We start from the raw sequence: 22,695 nt of genomic DNA, 5'->3' as shown, positions 1-22,695 counted from the left end.
TATGTATAGAGGTAAGGTTTTTAATTCATCGATTTGTTTCTGTTTGTTTTCATATGTCCCGAACGTTTCACTAGAGTCAGATGAATGTGGGTCAAGCGCGAAACTCTTGTTTGTCTCGTCGAATATCACGTTCTTTTTTCATCTTTATTAAGATTATGTCGATGTGTTAGAAGTATGAGGACAACCAGTCCTGATGTAGTAGCGTTTTTAGAATCGGTATGTTGTAAGAAATCCTTCCACAAAATTCATACCTTGTCTTGATATTGCCTTGGGCAGGCAATCCTTCGTAAATCTCCTGACAAATATCGAATGATGACGCAACAATTAAAAAATTACTAATTAACTAAACGATAAATGTATTATATTTATTTTCGATAAAACTGACCTCAAATTTTGATGTATTATTGGTCTCCTTTAAAAAAACCATCCGCCAAGATGTGTTTCTCTTATCAATAATTAATAAAAAATAATTTTTCCACAGATTAAAAAAGAATTCAATCTTGAAAGAGTTAATTTTATCAACGATGAACGATTCAACGAATCAACGATTCCTCTATTTCATAAAAATCCAAAGCAACTCGTCGCTTTTCGTCTATTTATCCTACTAACTGTTAGAAAGGATGTAAAGGCACCCTGTTATTCTGATCGTGGTCGAAGATACGCGTAAACATAGCGAGTACCGTTGAGTGCGACTTCTCTCGATAGGGCAGTACCGAAGAGCCGTTTAAATGTAGCAATTTGTTGATAAAATAATCATATCTGCCCGTCTTGTCTTCTACGACTAGATCCTATTTCAGGCAGGGCCGTGTCCTAACCCTTCTGAGGTCATATAGAACGATAAATCAAAGATTGTATTAAGTAGGTATATACTCAACGACGACGATATGCGCGCCGGACCTTTCTGGTCCCGTAATCACGTTTTGTTGGGCGACCAATTGCGACGAATTGGCAATTACGTTCCTTCGTTCCCGCGTTGCCCGATGGCCTCAAGATTTTTCTAGACCATCGAGCTTTCGTTGAAATTTGGTCATTGCCGTGATATCTCCATTCGCTAATGAATAAGTAGCTCACAAATATAAGTGACGATATCTCTTTTGGGAAGAAAACTGGATATACATGAATTCTAATAGAGACACGTCTATGCTTCTAAATATTAAAATACATTACTATATGTGCTCATAAAAATCTGGAAATTTATCTAGTTTTCTGGACAAAAAATGCAATTGTAACATTTTCCACTCAGCTTCATAGATATTCATCGAGTTTCACTATCAACACAATGATTTAGTATTCGCTATGATCTAATCCTTTCCTAATGGAGCATATATATCCAATGAGTGTTTCTGATCTCTTTACTTTTAATTAATCCAATATACGTTATAATGCAGTCCGGTAGTTCTAATGTTCTAATACGTTCACAATATTTTTATTCATCCTATCGTTCATATGTCTCACTAAGTTTTTATTTCTACCTACAATTGGAGATTCCTTTATGAATTGCTAAATTACTTTAGAAATTTGTTTGGAGAGACAATGGTAGTTTGACAAAAGATTTTCTTTTATTTCAGCGTGATCTAGTCAATGTCTATAAACCTATTCAAGCTATCGAGTCTTACATGTCCGAATTTTGAAACTATCAGTCTAATTATTATCAATTTCTGCAAGGAAGAAAAATAGAAAAGTTTAGGTCGTAAGAGTTAAAATAAGATATTCAAGGGATGTTTTATAGGAATTGTAGGGTTGAAAAACGTAAAAATGGCTCGTGGCAGGATTAAAGGTGTAAGTTACGGCCCTGGCTCTTAAGTCGATAGTCATAACGCCGTCAAGTGAGTAATGCTCGTAATTCAAGCAATGCTATAAAATATTCGATTCAGAGTCGTAACAGACCCGTTGTTTTCGTGTTTCTCCGGCACGTCCGCTGACATCGCGCGCTTCATCTCGGAACAGACCGGCTCGATGATCGAGCGACCAACTGGAATCCGGTCATCTCGTTCTTTCCTTTCATCCTGCACGTTTAAGTCGGTTAATAAGACCGTCGGTTGTTTAACGTAGATTAGTCTTTCTTGCAAAATTCTGTGTAAATTTGTAAAAGGATACAATTCTTTACTTAATTTTTTGGTGATATGTAACTTTTAAATCAAAAGTTTAAATATATCATTAAAATTTATACAAAAATTGACTGAAATATATCTATACATAGTCTGTGTTAATATTATTATTCATCATTGCAACCAAATATTCTTGAACGCAAAAAATCGTTCCATTAACAACGCCAAAAGAGCTACATTTCCTAAATTCATTCCTAAAGATGATTAATATCTTTCGATAAGTCAGAATGAATTACTTCACATTTAGATACGATATTTAACAAATAATTAGTATCACCATTATTATCTTATCGACTACATTTCAATTTTACATTATTTTCAAATTCGTGTGGTTTGGATAAGAGAGATTTTACAGCAAATCAAAGATTGTGAAAGAGAACAGGTAATAATTTATTTATTTTGAGAGATGATTAATGTGTACAATTTCAATAAAAATGGCATATTATGTGGCATATCATATAAAGAATGCTATTCCCATTAATAAGAACTGACAACCTTAGTTTTATTATACTCAATGAATTACGAGCACTTCGTAGTCTTTGAAAGACAATTCCTCGCCGTCGAAGGGGATGTATAAGCATCCATGGCTAGGTTGAACCTGTAGGAAACAATATTTTCATTAATAGTCTCATTTTTAAACGTCCTTTCAAATTCAAGGTATTTTGTTCTATTAGATCTAGCGTCATGTTTTTTCTTGTACTCTTTCTTTTCTATGTGACACTGATCAATCTTAATTAAGATCAATGTTACATTAGGAATATAAATTTTCTGTACGGTTATAGGAACAGTAAACTCCGACCTTGCCAACTGTTTGGGATCCATTATGGAGAACACGGCCAACATACAGAGGTTCTCCATCGGAGGTCTGTCCTGCGATCACCGCGTCGCCTGGGATTGCTCCGTTGGAGGAGAACTCCCATTCGAATTCTCCTTTGCACAAAACCTACAGAAAATAAAAATCAATCGGTAATTAATTTTATTAAAATCTTATCTGAACAATCTTTTTTCATAAGTCACTAAATACAATTGTTAAATTTAAATATCACATTGGAAACACAATAATTGAGTGGTGTAAAGGTTCAGCTGATCAATTCTATTTTCCGAAAGTTTCTCAGTTATAAAATATCAGAATATACATAATTAATGTACATAATAATGTAATTTTTCAGTAATCGAACGATTAACTTCGATGGAGTTACAGTTTGATTTTTGTGCGACTCGATTATCTGAATACTTTGACAGTATTTTATATTTCTCCATGGATTGGATGATAATAAGCTCCTTAGGCGATTATTCAAAATAACTTCTTATCTGGAATGCAAAATATTTGATGAAGAGTTTGAATGATCTGTTATGATTCATGAGATGTTTTGCCTTGCGCGGACAGACGAGTGAAAACGTAAGGTAGTAAGCCATTTAAATGAAAGAAAGATGATTACATGAGAAATGCAAGTAACGAATTGTTAGTTTTAGCTTTTCAAGATCCAAGGCAACCGCGTAATTCGTAATCGCACAAACTAGCTAAAGGATGATGCAGATCGTATAAACCGTATTCCAATCCCGTGCCGCAAAACGACTTCGCCTTGACACAAAATCTCGATTCCGTGTTTGTGTGTGTAAAGAGGTTGATTATATGGTTACACCGGATGATTAGGTTCGTCATTGGAAAAATGTATTATTTATTAAAATCACTCGACCGAATTTCAGTTTCCCGCTGTTTTTAATTTCCTCCAATCGCTGGCTCTCGGAATAAAAAGTTAAGATAGTTGAAGATAACGGAAGATAGAGGAGAATGTAAAAGAAATAATTGTTAATACGCCATATTAATATATTTCTCAATTGAATTTCATATAAAGGATTATTTTACAATATCAAGAATGTTTTTAATTTCATTGAAAAGTTTGGAGACTATAGCAAGTTCCCTTGTTAACTTCAACTCATTTTGTTAATGTTTTCTAAAGATGATCACTCGAGATAAATTTATTTTGCGGAATTAATTTTAGTTTTCGGTCTTCTAAATTATTAGTGATTAATGAATGGTCGTCTATAAAAGACTGAACGATTTGAATGTAATGATGCGTAGCGTTTTGCGTTTGACTTACTTCGAAATCATGTTTCTGGTGTTCTTCTCCATTGTGACAGACATAGGCGATATTTTTATCGGGGATTACTTTCGCTGGAATCATGTCACCGTCGTGGAAAGCTCTGCCGACGTAGATGGTTGACCCATCTATGTCACGACCTCCGGTGACCGCGGTTTCCGGCAAATTTTGCCCTGCACTTCGATTAACCCACCTATAAGCTTTGATGAAAGAAATTTTTTTAATTTACCAATAATTTTTCTTTATCAAATTTATATTCTTATCTATAATTATATTTTCTTTTGACTTGCATCGGTTGCGTAATAAAAAACTGATATTTACTTATCGTAGCTATAAGTTATCTTTTTCTTAAGTACCTAAATATAGTGTAGGTAAGTTTAACGTTAAAAGCTATATTATAAAATAGATAGGGGCATATAAATAGTATGACTGTAACCGTAATATGATTCATATACGATATTGCAAGCAATCGTCATTTCTCGATAAGACTTTCCTAGAATTCAATTTCCCAAGTGATAAGAGAAGAACAAATAAAAGGTGTCTGGCGCCCATACGTATAAATGAAAATAAAAATCTGAATATGAAAAAAAGAAAAGATAAATATCGGCATTTATAATGGAATTATTTTATTCTTCGTTATTTAATGTTCAGAATTTCTGAGTGAATATTTTTGTTACATGTAAACAATGAATGTAGAATTAAAATTTGGATATCTTTTAATTTATTGGCGATAAGTATGGGATTAGTAGAAGAGTTTAAATTTTTAATTTCCCAAATAGAGAATATGCTGTTGAAGATATACAAGATATTTTATTTTTATCCTGCCAAACGGTGTCAGCATATTCTACAGTTAAAAACAAAAAAAAAAAATTTTATGTAAACATGGGGTAGTAAGTGCTTTGCTATTTGTATTTACAAGAGCTGACGACCATTTAAACAAGAACTTCAGTAAACATAACTAATCGATCGAGTGCGAATCCGTTCACTAGTAATTTTAGTATTTTTGTTATAATTTCGTAATAAATTATTTACAAACCCATGTTTATATAACATCTTCTTCTTATGTTTAATTATACAATATACTGACAACATTTGGCGGGATAAACATGAAATACTCTGTATCGAGATACAATTATTGTCTATTAATGAAACAAGTTGATATAATGACATGATTTGTATAAAGTTATATTACAGCTTACCTGGCATCTCTGAACCTGATACTACTGAATTTTCCAAAAGAGTGATGCTTATCTGTTACCTACACCTGATTAAAAGCAGTTGTAATCTTATCACATTCTATATTATTTGCATTCTCTTTAAACCGTATGAAACAGTTCTTTGCGGAAAATACCATAGATTGATCAATCATATCTTAGGTAGAAATTTCTTATCGATATTAAATAATTTTCGATGAAGTATTAAACATTTCATGTACACATTTTTATAATTTTAAATGACGTTCAATTGATTAATGAAACACATTAAATGTATAGGCAGCTTGATTTAATCGGAATTAACTTTTTGAATCATTTGCTGTAAATTTAAGCTTATTGGTTTTCTACATAATTTACATTGGGCAGAAAATTTATACAATGTTATATAATTGATTGACAATAGATCTCTTTCATTAATTTTATTATGTACATACATTAATTTATTTACTTACACAGAAATACAAATTATTTTTTATAAATGATATAATAGATTAAAATATATTCCTACAAATCGGACATGTGGGCTTCTGACTTGTACTAAACCATTTATACTGAAAAGCAAAGTGAATATTTCGGCATTAATCATACGAAATTTTATTAAATATTAAGGATACTAAAAACTTACCAGGCATGAAGTATGAAATTTCTTGCGACATGTATGACACGATAATTTTGGTATTTGATATGTGTTTATATGAAAAATACTGAAACATATGCAACATTCTTCTACACCAGCAAACTTCTTGTCTAAGTTTCTTTTCCATAATGTGAGTCCATCCCATACGGAGCCATTCTATAAAAAGGAAACAAAATACAAATTTCCTTAATTGTTTTATGCTTATAAACATTAATTAATTAATTTAATTGACTAATGTTGATAAATTATTACTTGATGTGTAAGAAATATGGACAATTGCATGTGACAATTCCTCCAATTCACTGTACCACCCGCGTGTTGTCCAGGTTCAACAGTAACTGGTCCCAATGGATGATTAGGTGACAATACAATATTAAGTTCCAGTTTTGTATCATCCATTTGATACAAAGCTACCACTTCGCGGAATGTTGGATGTACCTTCACTTGCATGTTTTCGATGCTTTGTAATTTATTGTTGAGAAGTTCCTCTTGACAAAGCATAGGACTAACATAGTGAGTTGTAATCTTATCCACGGCGGCACTGACTCTACTGTCAGCAGTACTCCACCATTGTCTCACTAACACTGGTAAATGTCTTAAACTATTCGTGTATAACCAACATACGATATGGTCAAGTCTCCATTCTGTCCAACTTTCTATGAGATATAAATGAATAGATATTAAAACAAAAGTTATATATAACAAAAGCAAAAGGCAATTTAAATATTATTACCGAAAAAATCTAGAGATGGTTCAGTAGAAAAAATTTCCATTAATTTAGCACCCTTGTTCTTATTGTCTTGAAGCACTTCCACTGGCATTAATCGAAATATGTTATTTAATAAATTAGGAAAAAAATTATCCCTAAAACACATATATATAAGTATTGAAACCTTAATATTAATTAGAATTAATAAAATCTCTGAAAGTGAATTTTCAATTGAAAATAAGTAACATATTTACTTAAGTATCTCTGCATATTGATATAGTAAATCTCCATGAGCATTTGCACACATTTCTAGGACGATAGCCCATGATAATAAATATCCGACAGTATAAGTATAAGAATCTGTGTATGGTTGAATAGTACAACTCACAGTATCACATAATCTAGGAAAATATCATAAATTAAAAGTTTGTTTTCTGTGAATAAAGAAATAACTGAAAACTTACTTGAAATCCATTAGAATGATATTTACGATATTTTGCGTATTCTGAAGTACTTTTTCCATTTTTTTAATGTTCAGGCTATTTACATTGAAATTTTCTAATTCAGCAGTATCTTTGTCTTGTTGCACAAGCACTGGTACTGCGTGCTTTAATATATGATATGCTCCTAATTGTATACTAGCTATGGGAGACTGAAGTAATTTCAATGCCAGCTCAACAGTTGTTGTGAGAGATATGTAACTTTTGAAAATTACATTTCCATTCACCATTTTTATAGCTTTTCCTAAGTGATCCAACAATAGGACAGGTTTCAAAGCTGTTGTTTTTTCATTATACGAATCTGAAACACAAAATATAGTTATAAATTGCAAACAAAAAGTCAATGATTTAAAATTTAAATCATAAATATACCTGCGTAAAGCATCCAACAGTGAACAATTCCACTTTGTGCATCACTGACGAGAGCATTTCTCCATTCATCTAATATCTTTGGTGACATGACTTTTATCTTTTCCTGTTCATGCTTGTTAATTAAATCTTGCACTGCGTGATAAAGTTGGCAAATGGCTACTATCATTGTAGATACCTGTAGATACCAATATAAATAAAAATAAGCCAAATTTATAATATACATTATTTTCAGACAATATAGATAATTAGATGCGCACCTTAAAATTATTAATATTTTGTTCTGAATTAGTAACAGAAAGCGGCCATAGGATTATAGATATTAATATAAAATTCCAATGTTTATATGTTAATTTGGATGGAATTTTCTTTACGAGTTCTGTTGACAATCTTATAAGTTCCAAAGGTATATTTAATTTATCCCAGGAAATTTCAGAAATTTCACTGTAAAAGAAACATAAAAGCGTTATATATTTTTGATTTTTAGAAGTTTGACATTTATGATATAAAACACATGTTAAAATACATGTTATCATCTGGTAATGAAGGATTGTTTTCCACAATTCTACAGTACTTCGAAATATCTTCTTCTTTAATCAACATGGTTCTTGTCAGTATTAATTCAGAAATATTATCGTCCGTCTTCCATGTATACAAGGTATTATCCAAATTTTCAAATTTGGATAGAATCTAAGATAAAATTTTCTGTTACTCTATGGAATTAAAAATTAATTTTAAAATTAATAGTGCAATACCTGTAGCCTTTGAAGCATTATTTCTGCATTTAGAGAAAATATGTCACTACTTTTGTAACATTCAAATAATTCTTTAGGTTCTTTGGTAGGACATAATTCTGTACAACAAAAGTATATTATATATGATAACATACTTCCGTATTTCGAAAAATTCCTGCAAATATGATCAAAGTGAGTAATATTTTATAAAATAATTCTCTTATTAAAAAGACTTATTCAAAATACATACATTGTTATATAATCACGAATTTCATTAAATGTATCTTCATTAATATATATCTGCAATTGTTTAAAACTATCTTGTACAGTCACTAAAGTTTTATTTACATTATTATAGCATTTGGTCTGAAAATAATTGTTCAGTGAAATATTAATTCCTTTCTTATTGAAATTAAGTGTTCCTATATTACAAGCTATGACTATACTTACAGATTTGTAATGTTTGGAGTAAAGTTCGCCCAAAATAATCGAATATATAACAGTAATTAATAAATTTGTAGCTCCTGGTAAATTCAAATTGTGTATCAATAATTCTTCAGTACTGGATTCTTCCGTTTTACATTTGCTAATTGATCTCAAACATAGATTATTTAATAAATTTATATTAAACAATGCCCATTTTAAGCAACTCTCAGTATTATCCGTTATTGTATTACTGGTTAAATCAATAGACATACATTTCTGGTGAATTTGTATATTTTGATCAAGAGATGACACATGCAGTTCACCAGTTATTACTTCACCATATATGATTATCCCAGTTGTTTCAGCTATCCATGTTGTGATATCAGAATCTGTTAAAAATGTTAAAATAATTTCTTCTGCATAGAAGATTCCACTATCAAGTATAGTTTCAAGAAAATCAACGGCTATGTTAACCAATATTTCTTTATCATATTCTTCATTTCTGGAACATAATGAAAATATTATAAAAAGTGGATTAAAATACTTTATAAATAATGAACATATTTTCTTACCGATTATATATCTTTTTCCACATAGAAGTCGCAAACATTTTAGTCAAATTAATAAATTCAGATCGTGAAAGTTCTCGAACTGTTTTCAAAAGTTCTTTCGTCCATACATCTCGCATTGTATCTATCAGATAGTAGTCAGAATTATTACTGAAATAATTATGTGAACGCAATTCGAAAAGGGTTCCTAATATTTGTATTGCTCCTGCTGTTGTTCCCTTATGAGAGCATGCTAATGGAACAATACAGCAAATTAAATAGGTGAAATCTAACAGATACATCTCATCTATTTCATAGAATGAATTGCAAAGTATAGATATAATTTCATTGACCGCTTCTTCTTTTATTAGCAAACCTAAAAAAATATATGTATATGTAATATTTATCTGTATTGTACTAACAAAATGCAATCAAATTAAATAAATATCAAGAACTTACTACCATCCTCTAGAGGTTCAAAAGATGACAATATAAGATTCTGATTTTTACTTGAATAATTGCTTGAAGCAATTTCCTTTGCTACTTCTATCAATATACTATTAATCTTAGATTGTGAACACCATTTCTGTACTATAACATCATTTCTATGTTTCTTAGATAAAGCGCACTGTATGACACTTTTTGTAGTTATAATATCATCAAACTGAAAGCAAATAAAATGTACAGTGATATATATCCTTTTAATAACACGTAAAACAATGTTTATCTTTTACCTCTATTAATGATTTTAAAATTTCGTTTTTTTCAGAATGATCCATGTACTTCATAAGATTGAATATTAGTTCTATTATATGTTCAGTTTCTTTTGATCGTTCCAATAACCAATTTTGTAAAATTTCATTACAGAAATTAAGTAAATTAATTTGCGTTTTAAGAAAGTCGGATAAATTTTTAAAAAGTTCATCGCTTTCAAAACAAGTTATAAGCTTGTTTAGGTATGTGACATATTGTTTTTCACGTTTCCCAATAATGTGGTTAAAATATTTTATGCAAAGGGAACTGACAAACTTATTAAGCTCAGCAACAAATTCAATATCGGTATCATCTTCCATATTTTGTATTTGAGATTGAGTTGTTACATTCTCCTCCGGATTACAAAATTTCACCTGCAAATTTTTCCGATACTGCTCAGGGGCTGTCCTTAATATGTTTAGAAATTCTATTTGAGAATTATTTGTATCTGGAGTATCAAATGTTTCGGATTTTTCGTTGGCATTTAAAAGTGAAGTGAACAATATATCAAGATTTCGCCAAAATTCTTGTATCAAACAAGAATAAAGTTTATAATCATCATTGTGCCGATTTTTACTCCAATATCGTATTAAATGAGTAATTTCACAAAAAAATATTTGTTTCATTGGACTATTTTCTTTCAAACACATTTCTAATGATGGTATGAGCTAAAATAATTAATCAATTAGTTATAAATATTCCTTTTGTAGAAATCATCACGGTAGTACATAAGTGGATAAAATAAAAACCTGTTCAATGAGTAGAGCATTACATAAGTTTCGATTATTAACATTTGAAAATACTGTATAACGCAAACATTCGGTGAACGATGTCGTCACCGCAAGCATCTCAGAACGGCTCATTTGTACACTTTTAACGGAAAATCTGGAAAAAATTAATGAATGCTGAGTAATTTAATATAATTAAGACACTTAATTCAATTGATTAATTAAATACCCTTGTCGCATATGGTTGAAGAAAGATATATACAAGTAATGAGGATCAACATTTAGTTTTGGAAATTGACTAATAAAGGGTAATAAATTTGGATAAACAATACTAGCGCAACATTGTCCACTTCGTAAAACACGCCATAACGCCGGTAATACTAGTTTCTCAATATTTACTACAGTGTACCAGTCCTGAAAAGATAATATGTCATTTAATGTTGTAAACTCATGATGTCAAAAACAGTATAGATAATAATCATTTACCTCTATTTTGTTTATAGTACTAAGCATAGATTCCCATACAGCCGTCAACAATGCAGGTTCTGTTTCATCAAGATTATTTATGATAGTTGTTACAGTTTTTTTTTTTTCATTTTGCAGTAATAGATTAGCATTCTCAATCATTGATGTTAGTACACTAAAGAAAGCTGTTTTGACTGGGACAGAATCATTTTTAGCTAGCTTCCAAAATTTGTTGCTGTTTATAATTTTATTATGAATATCAATCATATCCTCAATTTTTTGGATAGGAACTTTCTTCAAATAAACACTGTATCCATATAAACTAGATATTAGCACACTCTGATATTTTAATTCCATTTCCTCTGTAGTAAGGTTCCTAATAATAAATTGTAATATAATAAGTCCTATAATCTACATCTCTTACATTTTTTAAAAAATATATATTTGCATAAGAAACATACTTTTGTATAGATAAAGTCTGGGCATTATGAACAGTAATATTATCACAGATATAAGTCAAGATTTCATGTTGACAATGCACAATGGCATCAATAACTTTTTTTGGTGGAAACGTATCCTATATGTAAAAAATATTCACCTTAAAGTAGATATTAATTTTGGTAGTTTCAAGTTTTTATTATTAATAAATTATAGTCACTTACATTAAATGAATTACTAGCAGCAGATGCAGCTGGAGGATATGTATCATATTGAGAAGTGAACCAAGCTCCAGCTAGCTGTTTCAAATACATTGCTATACCCCTACCTACACGTTTTACAACAGCTGCGTGTGCTAACTGTACAGTTTCTCTTACTCTGTGTTCTATATCAATTGCTAAGGCACAATACAATCGTGGCCAGAATGGTAACATTCCTTCCACAGCTGAAATTTCTGAATCTTTACACAAAATAGCAAATTCTTTTAATGCCTGAAAAATATCAAAAATAAAAATTTTTAGTCTTCAATATTTATTTTTGTACATAATAGAGATAATTGTTTGTCACCTTGCATTTTGTTGTTGAATCTTTCTTATTCATTTTTTTTAGTACTATTTGAAAATTATTATCAACATTATTCATTTCAACCTCATTTGTATTGCAAAGTGCTAAACCTGGTAATATAGGTACATATCCTCCATCCTTTACAGCTGAGAAACCAACAAAATTTGGCATCGAAGTGCCCAGGAGTTCTGCACTTCTGCTGCTGTTTGATGGCTATAAATGATAAATAACAATAATATTGAAATGTTTGTAATAATGATTCAAAATTTTCATTGACGGATTGCATCAAAGAATATAAAAAATTTTGATATAATGATTAAAATTAAATAACTATTTTAAAAAGATATGATTTTATACAATTGTTATTACTATATAATTTTTTTATAGAAATATAATAATTTTGGATTAAGAAAAATTGTTATAATAATAAAACTTAACCTATAAAATTTTTATACAAATTAATCTTTTCAATAAATATAAATTTTCCCTTACTTTTACATTATTTTTGGTTCGTTGCGCTTGTTTATTCTTTCCCATGATAATTACAAGAACAACAAGAAACAAGAAATATTGTGACTACACATAAATTTTGAGCATTCACTTTCGTACTAGTATAACGTTTGGAACAGCTGATCTATTAATGCTTGTGTACATGTGAATATATTTTTTTTTATTGTGATATACCTTTTCCCATTCAATTAAAAGCTGAAATTGTGCGTAATTTTTATTTATTTGTACGTCTTAATAGTACTATTTTATTAAAAGATAATATGTATGAAAATCTCGTTAAATCTTTTAAAAGATTTAAAAAATCTAACAAAATATAATGATATATTTATATCTAGTATATTATTATATATCTTATATATGGTATATCTAGCATTGTATCGAATATTAAATTAGGAAGGATTATTTTATATTGTATTAAGTAAACAGTAATTACTAAATATACTTAAAATATTTTGAAAATTTTTTAGCATGAATACATTTCAATTTTCTATTACAGGTTAGGAAAATAAGGGAGATGAGTGTTGGAAACAAATTGAGTCAAAGGTTGCTATTGTTATATTGTTCATTTACTTGCATTTACTTCCCTGGCATTCTGATATTACTTAAGTTAAATGATAATTTGTATAATGTGGGAAAGTATAAATTCATTCCAGTACTATTGATTCTGCTTTTTGCAGAAGTAATCAAATTGATGTTTCCCATGTTTCACTCTGAAACTACGCTTATAACAAAAACTGAATTAAAGACATCTTCAAGAGCTAGAAGAACTTGGTCTAGATATCTAAAAGAAATTTTCAAATTTCTGTTAGCTGGTTTCCTTTTATCCATTGTATATTACATTATAATCATATTGTTTGGTGCACCAGTATTCATGCATCATGAAGAAACTACTATGCTCACTGCCACACTGACTACACTCACATTTGTTCCTGCAAGTTTGCATTTAGGAGTGGATGGTGCACTAGAAATAATAACAGGAGCACAATCACAGAAAGGCAATGTTCTAGTAGATGCTATAAAGACAAACATTCAAGCTACTCTTTTAGGCACATGGTTGGGTGCTATTGTGATCCCACTAGATTGGGATCGACCATGGCAAGCTTGGCCAATTCCATGTGTTTTAGGTGCTCTCCTTGGCTATACAGTTGCACATTTTATTACACTTGTAAAAACATTACCTATGTTGGCATTAGATAAGAAAGTTCACAGATAAATATCAGTGATTGTGCAAATAAATAAAATTGAAAGTGATAAATTCCAATTGATAAATGTAACATTTTGTACATGGAATAATTTATTTCAATATTGAGACGTGTTTATAATTAATTGATCTCTTCTGTATTATTATAGTTTTGAAGCAACTTGAAACTACTGGAGAGTGATTGTGCATTTTGAATGATATGCAATGAAAAATTTTTTAGTCTTTATTAATGACACCAAAATTATTTGCTACTTTATACAATGCAATATGAAAGATAAAAGTTAAGAGGATGATTTATAAATCTATGTACAAGTTGTAGAAACAGCTAAACAGAATAAAAATTGTACCATACAAAGTAGGCTTTATCTCCGATAGAAGTCATATTAGGTCAAATTATATAATGTTTCTGATGTAATAATTTGATAATGTTTGAGATTAAAATGTTGTCAGAATAAAATTTTGTTAATAAAAATCGTTATATACTTTTTATTGAAATATTGTGTTCAATAAATTACATAAATACAAATTTTGCTAAATACTACCTTTGAAATATGCTTCCCTCTAATAACAAATTTTATTTTTTCATTTAAAAATTCATACAAATTTGTACCGTTATTTTTATATAATAGGATGTTGATATATTGGATAATACAAAATTATTACAGCTAGATTGTGAATAAATTTATTTGAATTATATTAAACGATTATTATACATATTTGATACATTTATAAATTATTTTGAAGTTATAAATTGCATTAAAATTTTGTATAGATCTTTGTATTGATTTTAGAGTACAAATTTTCAAGCACTAGATGTCAGTAGCATTAAAATAACGACCTTCAATTTATTTCATTTGATTGCTAAACGTATCGTGACCGGTGTGATTAACATTCATCGTAGTACTGTTTATTCAACTTTTGCTTCTTTTTACACCGTTTATTAACTATTGCATTTTACAATAATGTCGAACAAAGCTGGAAAGGTATTTATTTCTTTCTGACAAATTGTTTTGTTCCATTGTTACGATTAAATTGAATCTAAGTAACTCATTTGTTACAATAAATCGTTACATTGAAATAATTTTCGTTTAATCAAAAAACGGTTATTTTAAGAATTATACATACCTTTTCATATTCTTTGATAGCTATTTATCCAAGTTAAAGATAGCGATCAGTAATTTATGATCAAATAAATAACGAATTAAAATATTTTTGTATGTTAGGTAATTAAATGTAAAGCTGCTGTAGCGTGGAAGGAGAAACAGCCTCTCTCGTTAGAAGAAGTTGAAGTTGCACCACCAAAAGCTCATGAAGTAAGAATTAAAGTTGTAGCTGTAGCTTTGTGCCATACTGATGCCTATACTTTAGATGGGTTAGATCCAGAAGGAGTTTTTCCTTGTATTCTTGGTCATGAAGGCAGTGGTATTGTTGAAAGTGTTGGGGAAGATGTTACCGAATTTAAAGCTGGTATTGTACTACTGTTATATTATTTATTATATTATATATTATTGCATATTTACTAACTACTAAGAGATATTATATATAAATTACAGGTGACCATGTGATTCCATTATACATTCCTCAATGTAAAGAATGCAAATTCTGTAAACATCCAAATACAAACTTATGTAGCAAAATTCGTGTTACACAAGGCAAAGGTGTAATGCCTGATGGTACTTCTAGATTTACTTGCAAGGGACAAACCCTTGCCCATTTCATGGGTTGCTCTACTTTTTCTGAATATACTGTAGTGGCAGACATTTCTCTTGCTAAGGTACTTTTATTTTATGTAGGTATTTCAAAATTGCTTGAAATAATTTAAAGACATTATATAATTCAGATTGAGCCTATTGCTCCACTTGATAAAGTATGTTTGTTGGGATGTGGAGTATCTACTGGATATGGTGCTGCTGTAAACACTGCTAAGGTAACACCTGGAAGTTCATGTGCTATATGGGGATTAGGTGCAGTGGGATTGGCAGTTGCATTTGGTTGTAAGCAAGCTGGTGCCAAGCGTATTATTGGAATAGATCTGAATCCAAGTAAATTCAAGTTGGGTAAGATAAAAGAACTTATTGAAGTTTTGCATGAAAAATGTTGAGAAATAATAAAAAAAATTTATTCTTTCAAGCTAAAAAGTTTGGATGTACTGAATTTCTTAACCCTAAAGATTATAGCAAATCAATTCAGGAAGTGTTAATAGAATTAACTGATGGTGGACTAGATTTTACTTTTGAATGTGTTGGTAATGTGAACACTATGGTAAGTTTTAAATATTGAATCAAAATTTTTAATAAATTGCTGGGTGGCTTTCTTAGCATATTTTTTATGTTTAGAGAGCTGCATTGGAATCTTGTCATAAGGGTTGGGGCACATCCATTATAGTGGGTGTAGCTGCAGCTGGTCAAGAAATTAGCACTCGTCCATTCCAATTGGTAACGGGACGCGTGTGGAAAGGGACTGCATTTGGTGGATGGAAGTCCAAAGATAGTGTTCCCAATTTGGTGCAAGATTACATGGCAAAAAAATTAATTCTTGATGAATTTATTACACATACTCTTTCGTTCAATAAGATTAATGAGGGATTCGATTTGTTGCATTCAGGCAACTGGTAAGTTTCAATAATCTGCGTTTAACAAGTTCTTTGAAATATAGATGTTATTTTTTGATAATAAATATGAATTTTTTTTAATTGCAGCTTAAGAATAGTGCTCAAATATTAAAAAAGATTAAATCTTTACTAGGTTTTATATCATTTGTATTTCAGTTATGGCTTAAAATATTTGATATTTTGTAATATATACTTTTCATGAATAAAGATAATATATTTCTGCATAAATACATTCTTTTACTTCTGTGTAGTTATTTAGGTTGAAAGTAATCGAAACCTCCGGATTTCTACAACAATCTTTATTCATAAAGAATTCTTACAGCCACATGTACAATACCAATTTGGTGAAATATTAATAGTAGCTCCGGAATGAAGTAAAAATTCTTTACGCTTTGATCAGGTGCATACCTTACAAAATCATCACGGTACGAAGATCATAGACGATGATTTTCCATTGTATATAATTATGTATATACAATATGCAAGACTTTCGGTAAAACTATGTATGTTTGCTTGAAGTTAATATGCTTGTTAATCTAGGTCGACGGTATAATAATAATTCAGGCAGAATATAAATTGCGCTCAACATAGCAAAGAGTATACACGTTAATTAATTAATTCATCGCGGACGAGGTTCCCGTACACCAAATGTTTAAATGGCACGGAGAGTTTCTACGAATTCTTATTTTATGTTACTTTAAATGTTTCAAAGTGATGCGGTACCTATTATGTTATTCGTTAAAATGCAAAAACTTTACTCTCACAGTTTACGCAGAATAATAAAACGTACAATTTAGTTTCGGTGTGAATACTTCATAATGATGTTGTCTATTTCATATACCATCGATCAAATGTTTGGAAAAAGAATAGAGATTTGATTAAAATATAAGTACTGAAATTCAGAGTAGATGTATCTCTAATCAATAATACATCAGAGCGCTAAATGGCTCGAATTTGATCGAATACAACGAAACAATGTGTACCCTAAACTTGAAAACTCAATCTCCATGTTTGTTCTAGATGAGAGATACGTATAATTTGCACTGGCTATTCCTACGTAAATTGCCATCTAATACTAGGGCATATTCACATAGTCACACCGATCAGTTTTCTACGGGTTACATGTTATACTCTAGTACCTACGGTGTACCACACACTCGTTAAGTAAAAGTTGTTAAGTAAAAATGCTTATAATTACAGTAAACGCAGCTAAATCACGACGTGTTTGTTAAACATTATAAGAAAGTTTGTTCTTTAGGTATTCTCAATTGTTACAATATAAATTATGTAAAATTATTGCAATAAAAAAGAAATATTTTTTCAGCAGTAGAAACCAAGTCTTTATCGATCCTAGAAAAAGTCAGACATTAATTATATCCATGAAAATAGTGCTTAAAAAATGATTTGCTCGTCGTGATTGAACTACGGTTTAGTAGTTAGCGAGTATGAAATAGGTCATCCTTTTTTATGCAATATATCTTACACTAAACCTCGCAACGCAAGATGGCTACGAGAGAAAAGACAATTAAAAAAGGAAAGGACAGAATTGGTGAAGAAAGATTAATCGTTTAGCGTGAAGAAAATAAATAAGCGTAGCGACGGAAATCTATATTAGTTGTCGGCATACGTTTTTTCCTGTGTTAAGAACCAGCGAAGGTGCTTTATTACGAGAGAGCTCAATTAAACCTATAAACTCGTGATTCGGACTATGCAATTACTTTTTCCGTTTAATATTCTACATCTTCAAGCTTGTGCATCTCTCTAAGGGTGTGTTAGACGAGTCCTTCGCGTTCGCTGACGATCAGCCAGGTTTTCTCTCTCAGCCAGCTTGTCTTCGTCCGCTGTATTATCGTAAGTCATAGACAGTATTATATATATATATTTATATGTATATTTATATATATATATTATGCTTAGACATTATAATTCGAGATATCGTTAATCTAGCGCGGTTAGAAATCATAATTACATAGAGCATTCTTTTTCTTTTCTTTTTCTTTTTTTGTATCTCTTCTTGTTAAAGGTATTATAATCTCTATACGTCGTGGAGTGGACATGTGAATTTTATCCGATGGAGAATGAGCTTCTTTTCCTTCTTTTCCTCTTACTTCTTCATCTGTCCTTTCTCTTTCTTCCCTTTCTCGTGAAACCTCTAGTTTGTATATGCATAAATAGTATATAATTATATTATTTATAGACGAGTTGTGCATGGAGGTACCTCGACGGGCACACAGGGTACAACGTATCTCATCAAGGATCATCGATACGATTCTTTCATCGCGTCGAACATCGACATCTCTTACCGTGGTCTTTGATCAAAATAGAACATCACACAAGATTGCCATTGCACGATGTAGCCCCTTGGTTATTGCACTGTACAAACTTCCTACGATTCTCTGATTCAGCAGCTTCTTAACCCGTTTGGCACTTGTGTTTTCGAACAGATTAATTTGTATTAACCGTAAACGTAAAATGACGAGAAAAATATCAGAAAAATAAGATCTTTATACACAGTATTCTTATTTCAATTCAATCTATAAATAATCAATCAACAAATCGCTACGGGAAATTAATTGTTGAAGAATGATCATTCCCGGGTTAAGGATCATGATCAATCGCTAAAGAGGACGCAATTGAATTAGTGCAATCACGATGCCAGAGGGTGTATCCGCTGCTCGTGTCACATCTCGTTAATCCTCGTATTTGTTCGTTGCTTTTCTGACGTTTTCTTTTTTTTTAGGCTCACGCGTGGGTCGCAGCCTTCGCCGACCTGTTTCACTTGAAGACACCTCCAATCACAACGGCGATACTCGAAACCAGCGGACGACCAGGACGAGCGTTCCCCGTTCCCCTTTACAAGGGGAAACAATGTCGTCCGGCTGTTCGACATCACGTTAAGGTGCTGCTCCCGTTGCTGTTGTTACTGGTTGATTCTAAGGAGTCTAGAAGTCCAATGGCTGATCGGCGGAGCCCTCAAGATCCTGAGCAGAATCTGTACCACCATCCTCGTCGTCATCCAGGTCCACGCTGTTTGTCTTTAATCCTCCGTTGCTGATCTTGTTCACGATCGTGTCTAAAATATCGGCAGGTTAAGTATAATCGAATAATCGTTGGAAAAAGTATTTTTCTTGGCAATCGAGGAACACTCACCGCAATCTGGCTTGCTGCCACGTGTTCTAGTTCCAGCGAATTCCACGCCGTGAGGATCCACGCACCAGCAGAGTCCTAGACCACGGTGACACTGGGTGCTTCGGTAATACCCTCGGGAATCGCAAGCAGGTGCAACGTCGGGGGATGATCGCTTGCGTACAGCGGCGCAGGGACGTTCAGCCTTCGAGAAACATCCGCACCATTCGGGACCATTCACGAAGATGTCTCTGGAAATTGTCGAACGTGATAGATATTTGGTGCTTTACTTTATTATTGTACAGTGATGTATTGGTTTCTCAGAAAGGGATTCTTGTTAACTTTAATTCTCAGATTGCGATGGCTAAATCATTTAAAATTTACATATTACATTTGGACCGTACAATAGCTCAAATATAACGAGTCACATATCACATAATCTTGATTTTTTAATTTAATTAAATAAAGAATTTCGTCGCGTTAAATGGGAACAGGAAAACAAGATAAATGTTTATTGCAAATTTATGGAAGTTAAGAAACTATGCAAATTTCTATTAGAGTATCAAAGTATATTACTTTCTTATGTAGATATTCTGTCATCTTATCCGGATTTTAAATCACCTAATCATAGCCACTTAGTTAGTCAACTAATCGAGCCACCGAATTTAATCTTCATTTCAACTAATATTCTTCATCCGGTAGTTGGATCTCCAATGCCTTTGATCTATTACATTTAGTCCTCGTCATAGATATGAAAGTTACATGTATGCCGTATATGTATTATATATCTCATTAATAATCTTACACCAAGAAGCTACTATGAATTAATTATTTAAGACGATCCACAGACTGGGTAACAGAGTTCACCGTGCCAGAATGACGAGGGAAACCTTTCATGGAGACTACATAACAACCCCCTAACATCTCAACTTAATCTCTATACATACTCTGCAACAGAGAACGGAAATTCCGCTTCTTGAGAGTAACAAACGCAACGTGGCATCGTTTCTTATTTCCCGGTTTGCATGCGAGTAAAAAGCAATCGACTCGGAATGAAAGTTTCACACACGGTCCATGTGTCTGCCTCTTAACGACCAGCCACTCCGCTCCGTAGGCACGTACGCTCGAGACCTATTACGCTCGAGCGTCAAGCCCCTCGAAGGTATTAAAAACTGAAAGGGTTTCTCTATCTTCTTCCCTTTCCTCCAACTCGCCCTGTTTCTCTTCGTTCCCTTTTCAGGTCACGTATCCGCGGAGTTTAATGATTTACAAGCAACGGACGACGGGATTACGTAAAAAGGAAAAAAAAAAAAAATAACAAAGAAAGAAGAAAAATTCACCGCGATGTGACAAACGGATTACAACGTGGCGGAGAGGTACGTGGATGGAATAATCGCACGGGCGGAAGTCATCTTCTTACCCGTCGGTGTCGCAGCCGTCGAGGAACGGTTTCAGACATGGCTCGTTCTGATCGTGTTCCAGGCCGTACAACTCGGAAAGAGAGAGCCTGCCGTCGTTGTCACTGTCCAAGTGTCCGAACATCCACCTGACCTCGCTCTGGCAACCGATGGGGAAGTGACCTGGAAATGGTACGGGAATGAAATATGAATTCTGATGGCCGCGCGCCTCTGCAGACAGACGCCACCAATGAAATATAAATATCGATGCATCTACAGGTACACCTTGGTCACTTGTATTTTATAGTAAATGAAAGTAACTCGATCGAATACAGTTACGCTATCTCACGCAAGTGTTTGAACGTTTATCATGGAGAATTCTTAAGAGGACGTATTCTATATATGTGTCGTATGGATTATATTGAAATTTCATTAGAGCTATAGCGAGCCGTGACTGGTGTAGCACGATCACGTTGGTCAAATTTGAAAGCAATTTGAAAATGTATACGGAAGTTACGAGTTATTTATCGCAAACGTGTGTTCAGTAAAAGATTAGCATACAATATGAATAACCATGTCATAATAATAAATGTCAAATATGAACCTACTGAATAACGATATTTATTACTATAACGAATACTTTTATCAATTTTTCGAAGTTTTTAAAGGAATTGGTTAAAGATTGCTATTTTCATATTTAAATACCATTCAAGAGTGTTTAGTTGGAAACGAAAGCGAGTAAAACTCTACGATACACGAAGTTGATGGAAGATCCTAATAAATAAATGGTCTTTGATTTCAGTGATAAGATTAAATGGAGATGTTACAAACTGGAAACAGTATCGACGGAGATAGAGCCGAGTAATCGGTAGATCTGAAGTGGAAGCGATTCCTTTGAACGGGACAATTCCGTGCTGGTACGAAAGCGATTGTACCGAAGTCGAATAGCGTGCAGTGATGTGAGGCAGTTCCCGCAGTTCCAAACTACGCCGGATCGTGAGCGTTGTAATGTCCAGAGGCCACCCTTTTCGTGCGGAGCAATTAGTCTCTTGTATATTCAACTCGATCGTCGAGTTTCTATAACGAGAGACTTGGTCATTCTCGACGGGTCTATTGACAACTATGTTTCTCCAAATAATGTTAAACGTATCGTCAGTCAACAAGATAAGACAATCTTGTCAGTTTCTCGAACAGCGGAGAGATTTTGTAAAAATTTCCTGTCTTCTTAGGATCGTTCATCAATTTTCTGTATTGTGGTATTTAAGTAGCTTATATTCGTAATTAGAGCACTTTTAGCGATAAAAATGTGAAACGAGGAATTTAAAGGAAGGGTGGTGTACAGTGATAAAATCTAAAATTAATTATTAAGCACTTTTTGAATCTTCGAAATTTTAATTCTAGAAAATTTCATTTTTCGGACATTTGCCCATAAATATCAAAGCACATTGTTACAGATATTACAACAAAATTTGAATCAATTTTTATTTTCATTACGTTTTTCAAATATGTCAAGTTCTTTTTGATCGCGAAAACTGTAGTATGGGTTCAGAAGTTG

The 22,695-nt window shown here is 32.0% G+C and overlaps 5 protein-coding genes and 1 long non-coding RNA gene across 11 annotated transcripts in view; 3 read left to right on the top strand and 3 right to left on the bottom strand.

The window, feature by feature from the left end:
* The first annotated feature begins 2,344 nt into the window (after positions 1-2,344).
* On the top strand, positions 2,345-4,203 carry LOC126867372 (uncharacterized). The gene is made up of 3 exons (XR_007690218.1): positions 2,345-2,490; positions 2,891-3,074; positions 3,278-4,203. It is a non-coding gene; the product is annotated as an uncharacterized LOC126867372 (long non-coding RNA).
* LOC126867354 (uncharacterized) lies at positions 2,475-5,700 on the bottom strand. Its single transcript, XM_050621791.1, has 4 exons — positions 5,410-5,700; positions 4,211-4,410; positions 2,908-3,051; positions 2,475-2,706 (listed from the first exon to the last, which is right to left on the bottom strand). Exons 1-4 carry the CDS (start codon positions 5,414-5,416, stop codon positions 2,620-2,622), a joined length of 438 nt encoding a protein of 145 aa, XP_050477748.1. The 5' UTR covers positions 5,417-5,700; the 3' UTR covers positions 2,475-2,619.
* Positions 5,701-5,828: 128 nt separating this feature from the next.
* LOC126867280 (E3 ubiquitin-protein ligase listerin) lies at positions 5,829-12,934 on the bottom strand. 2 transcript variants are annotated; one of them, XM_050621560.1, is made up of 22 exons: positions 12,788-12,934; positions 12,299-12,508; positions 11,956-12,222; positions 11,755-11,870; positions 11,315-11,669; positions 11,058-11,242; positions 10,850-10,985; positions 10,082-10,768; positions 9,807-10,011; positions 9,372-9,723; positions 8,824-9,301; positions 8,624-8,739; positions 8,395-8,548; positions 8,166-8,329; positions 7,900-8,083; positions 7,643-7,817; positions 7,235-7,571; positions 7,025-7,171; positions 6,795-6,925; positions 6,314-6,717; positions 6,050-6,217; positions 5,829-5,975 (listed from the first exon to the last, which is right to left on the bottom strand). In XM_050621560.1, exons 1-22 carry the CDS (start codon positions 12,830-12,832, stop codon positions 5,916-5,918), a joined length of 5,076 nt encoding a protein of 1,691 aa, XP_050477517.1. In that variant the 5' UTR covers positions 12,833-12,934; the 3' UTR covers positions 5,829-5,915. The 2 variants fall into 2 exon arrangements, with proteins under 2 accessions (XP_050477517.1, XP_050477518.1); XM_050621561.1 differs by lacking the exons at positions 12,299-12,508; positions 12,788-12,934 and having other exon boundaries at positions 11,755-11,891; positions 11,956-12,103.
* Positions 12,860-14,501, top strand: LOC126867334 (phosphatidylinositol-glycan biosynthesis class F protein). Of its 5 annotated transcripts, none has more exons than XM_050621738.1 (2): positions 12,860-13,008; positions 13,302-14,501. In XM_050621738.1, the coding sequence occupies exon 2, from the start codon at positions 13,320-13,322 to the stop codon at positions 14,016-14,018; it is 699 nt and encodes a 232-aa protein (XP_050477695.1). In that variant the 5' UTR covers positions 12,860-13,008; positions 13,302-13,319; the 3' UTR covers positions 14,019-14,501. The 5 variants fall into 5 exon arrangements, with proteins under 5 accessions (XP_050477695.1, XP_050477697.1, XP_050477694.1 ...); XM_050621740.1 differs by having other exon boundaries at positions 12,914-13,029; XM_050621737.1 differs by lacking the exon at positions 12,860-13,008 and adding an exon at positions 13,039-13,165.
* Positions 14,502-14,821: 320 nt separating this feature from the next.
* LOC126867322 (alcohol dehydrogenase class-3) lies at positions 14,822-16,845 on the top strand. Its single transcript, XM_050621714.1, has 7 exons — positions 14,822-14,989; positions 15,230-15,473; positions 15,560-15,780; positions 15,847-16,063; positions 16,138-16,268; positions 16,343-16,617; positions 16,705-16,845. The coding sequence occupies exons 1-7, from the start codon at positions 14,969-14,971 to the stop codon at positions 16,727-16,729; spliced, it is 1,134 nt and encodes a 377-aa protein (XP_050477671.1). The 5' UTR covers positions 14,822-14,968; the 3' UTR covers positions 16,730-16,845.
* A 54-nt stretch (positions 16,846-16,899) lies between these two features.
* Positions 16,900-22,695, bottom strand: part of LOC126867317 (proteoglycan Cow) — a 236,965-nt gene continuing 231,169 nt past the window's right edge. The window contains exons 8-10 of the mRNA XM_050621709.1: positions 21,164-21,323; positions 19,768-19,994; positions 16,900-19,690 (exon numbers count right to left, since the gene is read on the bottom strand). Of these exons, the coding sequence (XP_050477666.1) occupies positions 19,560-19,690; positions 19,768-19,994; positions 21,164-21,323 (518 nt within the window). The 3' untranslated portion in view covers positions 16,900-19,559. The remainder of the gene's footprint in view (positions 19,691-19,767; positions 19,995-21,163; positions 21,324-22,695) is intronic.

Source organism: Bombus huntii, chromosome 7, assembly GCF_024542735.1.
Source record: "Bombus huntii isolate Logan2020A chromosome 7, iyBomHunt1.1, whole genome shotgun sequence".
Lineage (NCBI taxonomy): Eukaryota > Metazoa > Arthropoda > Insecta > Hymenoptera > Apidae > Bombus > Bombus huntii.
Note: the sequence above shows the minus strand (reverse complement) of the source record. Positions and strands in the feature narration are given on the sequence as shown.